Genomic DNA, 11,063 nt, shown 5'->3' with positions numbered 1-11,063 from the left:
AGATTCAAAATTTAAAATCACACCCATAAACTTAGATATGTGGAGCGAAAGGATGTAGTAGTCAAAATTAAAGTAGCTTCAAGTATCAACAACAACATACCTAGATCTAAGTGTGAAGAAAACCACAAGCATAACCAATGGAAAGATAAAAAGACCAATATTAGAGAAAACCAACACATCAATATATTTTTACTTAGATCAGACCAATATGTCATACATTTGGGAGAGAGAACATCTCTTCAATCCACTACGATATAGTGAGTGTTACATAGAGGATACAAGAAATTATAACACAATCTCACGAAGAACACAACGGATCCTATGATGAGAAAAACAAGAGAGATAGCTTTTCCACCTTCCTCTAATGAAATCTCATTATCCAAGGTGTTTGTGAAGTGTATTCCCACCCGAGCATCCCACCCAAAGAAACTCAACTGTTAACCTCTAAGTTCCCTCATTTGTTTTGACAAAATTCTCTCTCTTGAAGCCTCTATAAAAGTCGATGAATAAAAGCTTTTATAATACTCAAACCCAGGCAAAATCGCACCACGATTTGTGAGGATCGCGTCACGATCTTCAACTCGTGCACAATATTGTTGTCAGCCTTATCCACATTCGTGCCACTATTCCTTCTGATCATGACACAATTTTTTACGAACGAAGTCAATATCTCAGAACCTAAATCGCACATGATTGCTATCGCGGCACAATTTTTAACAAACCTTCATCACCAAATTGTGAGTCAATTTCAACCAAATTTATATGAGGTTCATTAATTATTTATGCTAAAATTAAATTGACATTTCCGTAAAAAAAACATTAAATGTCATATTTAAGTTCTCATTAGCAAGACGACCAACAATATGCAATATTTTAAAGGTGACAACATCATCTTTTGTATCTATATTACCTAAAAAAAAAAATCTTGTGTATCTATATGATTATTAAGATAGACATTTACATGCAAGCTAGCTAGGGGAGTAACGGTTCGGTTTGGATCAGTTTTTGGTCAAAAAATTGTTCGAACCAATGAAATCTTTATCGATTCGGTTTAGTTCGTTTTTTTTGTTTTTCAAAAACGAAACCGAACCAAACTAGTCGGTTTGGTTTGGTTTGGATTGATTCTGTTGATCGGTTTGTTTAAAAATACAATTAAAAAATTCATATTTTCACAAATTTGTATTTCATGCATACAACATACTCAAATATTTCATAGAGCTTTGTTTTCCATGTTCTCCATTTTTCAAAATACTTTGTATAACTAACATGAAAAAACTAACAAGAGATGGACGATCCTAGCGGCGGTGAGGAACGATGAGTTAGGTGTGACTAGTGGCTAGTGTTCTTTTTTAGTAGAAACACAATAGAGTGTGAGTGATGAGATGAGATGATGGTGGGAGAAAGTGAATGAATTACGGAGTATTTTATGTTGGCCTTTAACTTTGAGCTTAATCATAAGTGTTTGTGAGGAGGGATAATATTACTAAAATGGAGAGTGAGGTTAGCATCTGTTCGGTTCATCGGATTTCAAAATAAAAAACTGAGAATCGAACCAAACTACATTGCTTTAGGTTGGTTTGGTTCGGTTTTGAACCGAAACAAACAAGGTCGGATACTTTTTCGGTTTGGTTCGGTTGGATTTTCAGTTTCATCGGTTTTGGCCGAACCACTTACACCCTAAAGCTTGCTACAGTCAAGTGAGGTAGTGCAATTACAAAAAAAAAAAAGAAGAAAATAGACGGCGGAATACAAGGGAAAACACGTAGAAAGGTGTGCAAATTTTGGAATTTTTATGCATTTATGTAATTATAAATGGTTGACTATTTTTTTGTGAACTCACTATGCAACTTTTTTTTTCTGTTGAAAGGTTTGTTAACTCACTCACTATGTAGTATTTGCCACTTGAAGTCTAAAACATTATTTTTCAATGGTTCTTGTGTTTGTGCATTTCATTTTAAGATTTTTGTGGATCCGAATTTCTAATCACTAGAATTTCTAATTTATGCTTGAAGGAAAATAAGTTAGACGCCGATATGGGGAAAAGAGGCTCGTGCGCATTGCGGAATAACATGTAAGTCTTCTTGTGCATATAACATTGGTTCCTTCCTCATGCCCTTTAGTTTCTAACCCTATTAAGTCAATTAAATGTGACTATTTACAATTGACTTTTCTAATTCTAAAGCAAAGTACTAGTAGTATTAACCAAGGTTATCCTTTGAAAAATTAAGTAAATGCATGCAGTAAATTGAAAGATAATTGTTTTAAGGACTTTTTTTCTTCTCTAAATAATTAGTGTTTATAACTAAGGATAGGTGGAGTATTTGATAATTTAAATTTTTTGAGTATATATTTACAAAGTGTTCTTTTTTGAGTTGACACTCTGTTCTTACATATAAGTAAAAGAATTCGGGTTTGGATCCCGATCACAACTTTTGATCTAATAATTTCAATATTTGTCATTTGAAGTAAAGTGCGAGTTATGGACATTTTTAGTGAAGTCTTAGTCATTCATTTAGGGCCTGTTTGGTTCCACTTCTGAGAAGCAATTCTAGCCCAAAATCAATTCTCTACAGTGCCAAAAGCAATTCTAGCCAAAAACAACGTGTTTGGTTCAGCTTTTCAGAATTGCTTTTGTCCTCCAAAAGCAATTCTCCATGAAGCTATAAATCCTAGCTTCTAGCTTTTCTAGAATCAATTCTCCTTGAACAACGTGTATAGGTTTGTATATTTTATTATTACAACACTTTATTTTACTTTATTGCCCTTTATCAATTCTCATTCTTTATCAATTCTCCTTTAGCTATGTATATTTTAGTAATTATACATTCAAAAGCAATTCTACATAATTGCATCCAAACATAAATCATTTTGTTTAATCAATTCTACATAATTGTATCCAAACATAAATCAATTCTCTCAGAATCAATTCTGTCAGAATCAATTCTATCAGAATCAATTCTCTCAGAATCAATTATATTCAAAGCTGAACCAAACGGGCACTTAGAAGAAGAAACATAAATGAATACCTAATGGTGAGAATTTGCGCAGTTCTGCTTTATGAGAAAAAGATCCACAATTTACCCCAGGAGAAAAAGTAGAGGTAGACACGTAGGTCCTAAAGTGGTACAGTCTGCTGCGTGATGGCATGCAGATTGTAAATTAAACTGAGACCGACTGCCGCATTCATCGCTCATAGTACAACAAATGGTGGCATTTCATTGGACGATTTAAAAAAAGCCATTGCAATCTTAACTACTTCAATTTGTAGTCGTCCTTGCATGCAGGCATGGCAATGGGGCGGGGTGGGGACGGGTTTTACCTTCCCCATCCCCATACTCTATTCTCATATATTTACCCGTTACCCTATCCATATTCAACGGGGATGAGAAATCGAACCTCATCCCCGTCCCCAACGGGTTTGGGGATCCCATCCCCATCCTCGTACCCGCAGTGAAATACTTTTTAATAAAAAAAAGATTTTTTTTCCAACCCCAATGGCAATTTTGTAAAGCATTATGTTCCCTTTAACATTTCCTTAACATAATGATTTGGTTACTCCTTTAAAAATCAAAGGCAATTTTTATAACATGGGAATTATTAAACCAAATAACATAACATGATCTAGGATTGTGTTTCTATTTATATAAAAAGGGGTAAAAAAAAAAAAAATTTTACATTTGGGACGGGTATGGGTATGGGTTCGGGGTGGGTACATAAATCCCCGTTACCCGTCCCATACCCGTGTTTTGAGATCGGGGAAAACCCAAACTCATACCCAAACCCAGTCAAAGCGGGGAAAACCCGTCAAATCGGGGTGGGTTTGGGCGGGTACCCATGGGGACGGGTATTGTTGCCATGTCTACTTGCATGTCCACTTCCCAACTATTTATTCATTTCATTTTCATGGGTACAAAAATTGTGACCATGGATAAAAAATTGTACTCTCTCCATCTCATATTAGATGATGTTTTTGATAATATGCTTTATTGATTTAACATACTTTGATCATATTTTTCTACTAATGTAAAAAGATAAATAATATCATATAAAATATTGTTGATAGTATCATATAAGATGTTGGATTCATTTCGATGAATATTTTTAAAATATTAAATTTTCATATGTTTTTTTCTAATAGATAATTATAGATAGAAATATGCATTAGTATTTGTGACAGAATCAATTGTGTCACTTAATATAGGACTGAAGCAGTAGTAACATGTTGAAGTTTGGCGACATGATGCACTCTTAAAAATGGGGTTTGATTTGTGGAGTCTTCAATTTGAGACTTTTAAATGATAATTTTTTTAAAAAAAATTTATATAATTGATGCATCGAAAATTGAAATATTTGATTTTTTATAAAAAAATTTCATCTTTTAAAATCTTTAAAAACGCGTCGAATACACTCGTTAACAAAACATTTGCTAAAATAATAATCAAATGTTTTGTTGTCGACTTTAGGATTTGTCTCATAATTGGTCCAAGAAACTAAAGTTGTACGGCTATCTTGGAGTGCCTACCGACAATCATGGAGTCCAATTTTACGAATTGACAAATTGATTTTTGAAAGTGATCAAAATGGTCTTTGAGTGGTGGTTTGTTTTACAAATTGTTCACCCCCACACATTCCAATTTTATATTAAGATGGTTCATTAATACCTGCGGGAAATACTTCCATGACATTGCTTGGGTGCCATTGGTGCCATTGATGCAATCTTGGCCGTTGATGTGTGTTGATGGGTGTTGGGATGTGTGTGTGATGTGTGTGTGTGTGGTGGAGATGGCACCAATGGCACCAATGGCACACAACTATGGCACCAAAGTGGAACCCAATACCTGCTATCAATGCATATGTATTGTGTATCCTAAGATGATTTATTTTGTTTAGGGGTTGGTGGTTGTCTTCTTGTAACTTTTTGAACCGTGATTTTGATTTCTTTAACATCTTAAAACTAGTTGAAATATCTACCCATAGATTAAAAGTTTATTTTATGCGTTACGTCATAATTAAACTTTATGGAGAAAAAAATATGTTTCACATAGACAGTTTGGTTGATGAGTAAAGGAACGTTGAAGGAATTTGATAGAAAAAGTTTTAAATTTGATTCTCATAAACTAACATAACCACTACTGACATTTGTCTATACAAAAAATCCACAAAATTTTGTGACGAATACATTGATGATTATCAAAATTAATTAATCTTGAAATTCTAATTTACAATATATCCACCTTAAAAATTACATTTTATTTTCATAAAAAAATCCAATTCGTAACTATGTGTTTTTTGAGGAAAATTTCATAACTATTTGTTGTTTAATACTCCATCAGTTTCTAAATGCCGCATTTTAACCAAATACATTATTCTCATAATATGCTTTTACTATATATTTTTTACTAAATATATAAATGTCAATATATAATATATTGTTTGATTAATCTCAATAAATATTTTCATGAATATTGAAATTTCATAAATTTTTATTATAGATAACTACATAGATTTTTTTTTTTTTTTTGTGGTGGCCGGAGTTTGAACCTCAGACCTTGCATATTTTATACATTGTTCATACCAACTGTGTTAAGCTCACAAGGACGATAACTGCATAGATTAATAATCAAAGTTTTTTTTTTTTTTTTACAAAAATAATCAAAGTTGTTTATTGACATGTATTTAGAAACAAAAGAAATATTATAGTTGACCCACTCAAACAATAACAAGAATGTCAACAATAAAACGGTAAATCGTGGTATCTAACTCTTAATACATCAACTTTTTTGATTCAAATCTCTTTATAATTAAAATCATCGGATGAAGTATATCAATCAATTGACTGGTAAATGAGCTTTACCAAAAACAAATAGTTATAAAAAACCAAAATTTAATTATTAGATGAAATAATAATTCTTAATCACACTATCTTTAACTCCTGACCAAACTCCAGATTATTAAACTCATTTTTCTTGAAAATAATAATCCAGATGGAGTATATATTTAAGATAGACTAATAATAGAGTATTTTCTTTTAAAAAACATCCTATTCCAATCCTAGGACAATGTCGTTATTGTTTGTTGTTGCTCACATTCCTGCATCAGTGTGCGTTTTCTCTCTCTTTCTTTCTCTCTCTAACACCTTTCACATCGAGTTCAACATGTATGATGGACTCCACGCACAGAACATCACTGACTCCCCGTTTCTCTCTCTACCCCTCTCTTCTTTCTCTCTCTACATCCACCATCCGTCCATTCACATTCACCCTTCCACGTTTCTATTCTATGCGTTTTTCTTCCTCCTCTTCTTCTTCCACACTTTCTGGTACACATTCTATTAAGATCTCGTCATCACTGTCACAACCATTTTTCTTTCTCGGCTGTTTTTCTTTAAGCTTCAAATTATTTACATTTTCTCAAAGTTTTGTACTTTTTTTGCATATTATTGAATTTCAATTAGGTGGGGTGTGTTGAAATTTAATTATAATAAATGGGTTTTGTTTGATTTTGTAATGTATTGGATCTTGAAACTGTGTGTGGAAATTTCTGAGTTTGTTCTGTTTTCTCTATTGGTTTTTCTGTATAAATTTTGTGGCTTTTATTCATCGGTTGTTGCATCTTAAATTGGGAATGTGGTCCTTTTTGTTAAGGACGTAGGGTAGTGGTTCGGTTTTGTTTGTTTGTTTGTTTTCATTCTCAATTTATTTTGATTTTAATGTTCTGACTCATAATTGATTTGCATGTCTTTTAGTAATTGTTTTTCAATTACTCATATCACTGGTTTCTTCTTCTCATGGTTTATGTGGATCTTCAAACTCTTTCTTCATCCACTTTGTTGGTGAATTGCATTCAAAAGTTTTATATTCATTTGAATTCTATGTTATTTCTTTTTCCTCATATGTTATGTTAGAGTCAATTATTTGCTTGTTTTTATAATTTGTTTTAGTTGTTTGGTGTTTTTCTTTACTTGTTTTGGTTGTTTTCCATTCTAGAGAGGAAAATATCTTATATGGTCTGATTTTTATTGCAGCATGTCTCTGAAGATCTGTCTAGGAGTGGAGCTTGATTTGATCATTGGTATCAAGGAATAGGACTGCATTCTTCACACTAAGTTAGGGGGATTTTTCAGATGCTAAATTTGGTTAGGTCTAGAACTCAAGCAAGGACAACCAGACCTACAACAATGGGAAGTAAGATTCTGTCATCCATATTTGAAGTTTTTTAGTGCATGCTTGGATTGGAAACATGGTGAATTTGACTAAATCACTGTGGCACCATGATTTTTTTGAAGCTTCAAAGTATAACTTTTACCAAAATCGCGGTAGCACATCATGAATCCGCCATACTCACAATCAATTTAAAGTTTTAAACGAAGATTGGTCACTTAAATTGAAGTATTAATCTATTTGAAAATGGAATTGGAAAGCTTTACAATTTACATTACCCTTTAAAGTAAACACGGACCGAAGGATATCTTTTGTCAAAGTTCTAGCTGTGTTCTTATGTGGACAGTATCATGTAATTGGTGTTTGAAAATCTAGTTTCTTATTATTTCCTTTATTTTTTAGGCATGGATTACGCCGATCCAAAAAAGAAGGGCAATTTTGTTGGAAAGATTTTTCTTGCTGCTGCATTAACGTCAATATGTATTATCATGATCAAGCGATCTCCGTCTCTGAAATCCCCTAGTCCGGTAATCTTTTATATCCATTTGATACCATCAAAATGTCCAGATCATGTTTATGCATCTGTTATGTTTGTTTACTTGTATCTGTATACACTACATTGTTTACTGTAATTAGTGTTATAATATAGTTTTCACATTGAAATCGGAATCAAACTTGGAAGATGTGTGTATAATTTATTATAGATCTTGTTATGCATCTGGAAACAATTTTTCTTGACTGCAAGAATCTGTCAGATTTTATTCGTTCATGTAGGATCGTACTCATAGAAAAGGCATTTATTAGACCTTTGAGATTTGAGAGGTCATTTTTTTAGCCTACTGCAGATATACTAGTCCTGTTTAGTTTCTTTGGCATTTCTATCATTACCCATTGAAGGGTTATGCTTATCTATAATTCAGTTAAAAAATTAACTTTGGGTGTGTCTCGTTGATTTTCACTGGAGTTATTAGGGATATATGACAAATGAAGAGACATGGGGAGTGATAAAATAGAGGATTGATTTTCTTTTCAGTTATAATTTTCCTTTCGAGTTTTTGTTATTTTTGTGCTAAAATCTATTATACTCCTACTCTGTCATTAGCTAATTATTGTGTTTCATTTCTGCATCTTTTCCCTTTTCAGTTTGCCTTCCACGAACCTGGGGTCACTCACGTTTTAGTAACAGGGGGTGCAGGCTATATTGGCTCGCATGCTGCTTTCCGTCTTCTGAAGGATAACTACCGTGTCACCATAGTAGTATGTCTATGTTTATGTCTATTCATAAAATGGAATGGTTCTCTAAAAAAATCCAAATCCACCTATCGATTTGGTTGCTACAATCATGACAATTTTTCTTTACTGCAGGACAATCTATCACGAGGAAATTTGGGTGCCGTCAGGGTTCTTCAAGATCTATTTCCAGAACCCGGAAGGCTTCAATTTATATACGCCGACTTGGGAGATCAAAAATCGGTATCCTTCTTTAATTACAAGAAATATTTTGTTGTTTCACTTTTACTTCTATTGGTGCACATGTAGGCAAAGCCCATGAAAGTTTGTTTAATTAACTGGTTATTAGGTTAATAAAATATTTTTGGAGAATAAATTTGATGCTGTGATGCACTTTGCTGCTGTTGCATACGTAGGGGAAAGCACTGTGGATCCTCTTAAGTAAGTGCTTCTGGTTTCTTTTAAGAACAGTAATATAGGTTGAATACGTTGTTAAAATTGATTCGTTTTTCAGTTTCTAATCGTTATGTTTGTCAGGTATTATCATAATATAACTTCAAATACATTGTTGGTATTGGAATCTATGGCTAAACATGATGTGAAGACATTGATATATTCTAGTACATGTGCAACATATGGGGAACCTGAAAAGATGCCTATTACAGAAGTAACACCGCAGGTGAGAAATCTAACTTTAGTTGAGAAAAATTTGTCTTCTCATTGCATCCTGGATTACTTTAATAACGCTTTTAAGTATTTAGTTTTAGTGTTAACGTTGATGGTCTACACATCAGGTTCCAATAAATCCATATGGTAAAGCCAAGAAGATGGCAGAGGATATCATCCTCGACTTTTCTAAAAATTCAGACATGGCAGTAATGATTCTCAGGTTTGTTTTTTACATTTACATTTTCCCCAATAGTTTATCCATATCTTATTCCATCCTTTATTACTTGAGCTATATATGATTTTTAATATATGAATATCTTATAAAAGGGGGTGCCATAGTTGTGTTATTATTGATATATTGTTTTCGTGTGAAACCAACCAGATACTTCAATGTGATTGGATCGGACCCTGAAGGAAGATTGGGTGAGGCTCCAAGACCTGAATTGCGAGAGCAAGGTCGAATATCTGGCGCCTGCTTTGATGCGGCTCGTGGTATTATTCCTGGATTAAAGGTATGATGATAATTTTATTTTGTTTTGCCTAAAATTGGAGTCTTCATAGAAGTATGAGATTGCAAAAATGAATCTTTTAAAGGAGATTGGCTGGGTGGGGGTATATGAATGAAAATCGTGGTAGAAAAATGTTTCATAAGCTCCTAAGAAAAATTTAGAAAGGATTTGGACTTGTAAGTCTATTCCATGTGTTTTTGTTTCATTTTGGAGCACCGTTGTTAATAGGACTATATCGGCGCTATAGCATAGCAGAACTTGAACAAATCACAGTTGTTCTGCGATACGCTATGTCCCTATTTAGTATAAAATGCTGTCAAATAGCGGTGCTATAGCACTGCTGTGTAGCAGAATTTGAACAAATCCCTATTTACCGTGATGATTGAAAATATCGTTTTAGAGTAGCTTCCCATGCATGGAAGTCTTGTGTATTATTTCATGTTACTAGCCATTTCGGCCTGCTTGAAAATCATCTAGTTGATTGCCTGATTGTGCTCAAGCGCCTGAAACTGAGTGTTGCCATTGCATTTGCTGGTACTTGGCAGGTTAGAGGAACAGACTATAAGACAAGTGATGGAACTTGCATACGAGATTATATCGATGTAACAGATCTGGTTGATGCTCATGTGAAAGCTCTTGAAAAGGCAGTGCCAGCTAAGGTTGGGATCTACAATGTTGGCACTGGAAAGGGTAGGTTAAAAACACTTGGAATACAAATGCAATGCTTTGATTTTCTTAGTTGTCTCAAGCTAATCGCGACGCTTCTGTTTTGCAGGTAGTTCAGTGAAGGAGTTTGTTGAAGCTTGTAAAAAGGCTACTGGGGTGAACATTAAAGTAGAGTTTCTTCCTCGTCGTCCCGGTGATTACGCCGAGGTGTTTAGTGACCCAACAAAGATCAACCGTGAACTGAAATGGTCCGCGCAACGCACTAATCTTGAAGAGAGTTTACGGACAGCATGGAGATGGCAGAAATCTCATCACGATGGATATGGGATTCCAAATGTATATTGAATTATTCAGAATCTTAACATAGCAGAAGATTAGAAGCAACCCTCAGCAGCATCTATGTTATAGACTTATAGTTGCACTTATATTTGCTATATCAGGTATTAGATAAGAGGGTTGATTTATTTTTGTTCTTCTTTCACTTCATAGTGATTGGTATTGGGTAATTTGTTTCTTAGGGAGTTACTAGTCGATTCATTATATGTATTATTGACCACATAATATGATTCAATAATATAATGCCGAGGCTCTGGTATGCCTTTTCTATAACTTTTGACTCAAGGAAAGATTAAGCTTACTTGTATGTATGTATTCATGAACTGAGCTATTCTTGGGTGAAGTTGGAAAAAAAACTTAATTACAATCTTTGATTTTGAAAATACATAATCCAACTTTGAAACAAACAAGGATTAAAGGGATAGTATAGTGATAGTGTAAACTAAATTTATATACACTACCAAAAAAAAAGTTCACTACTAAAAACTAAATT

At 33.5% G+C, this 11,063-nt stretch overlaps 1 protein-coding gene across 1 annotated transcript; it reads left to right on the top strand.

The window, feature by feature from the left end:
* The first annotated feature begins 6,185 nt into the window (after positions 1-6,185).
* LOC146933399 (UDP-arabinose 4-epimerase 1-like) lies at positions 6,186-10,843 on the top strand. The gene is made up of 11 exons (XM_085705189.1): positions 6,186-6,319; positions 7,025-7,184; positions 7,563-7,687; positions 8,304-8,417; positions 8,526-8,633; positions 8,740-8,831; positions 8,928-9,069; positions 9,185-9,279; positions 9,442-9,571; positions 10,114-10,262; positions 10,348-10,843. Exons 2-11 carry the CDS (start codon positions 7,124-7,126, stop codon positions 10,577-10,579), a joined length of 1,248 nt encoding a protein of 415 aa, XP_085561315.1. The 5' UTR covers positions 6,186-6,319; positions 7,025-7,123; the 3' UTR covers positions 10,580-10,843.
* The last annotated feature ends 220 nt before the right edge of the window (positions 10,844-11,063 follow it).

This window comes from Medicago sativa, chromosome 4, assembly GCF_051527215.1.
Source record: "Medicago sativa cultivar Bolivia chromosome 4, Bolivia_mono, whole genome shotgun sequence".
NCBI lineage: Eukaryota > Viridiplantae > Streptophyta > Magnoliopsida > Fabales > Fabaceae > Medicago > Medicago sativa.
The sequence above is the reverse complement of the archived record's forward strand: the minus strand, read 5'-3'. Positions and strand labels throughout refer to the sequence as shown.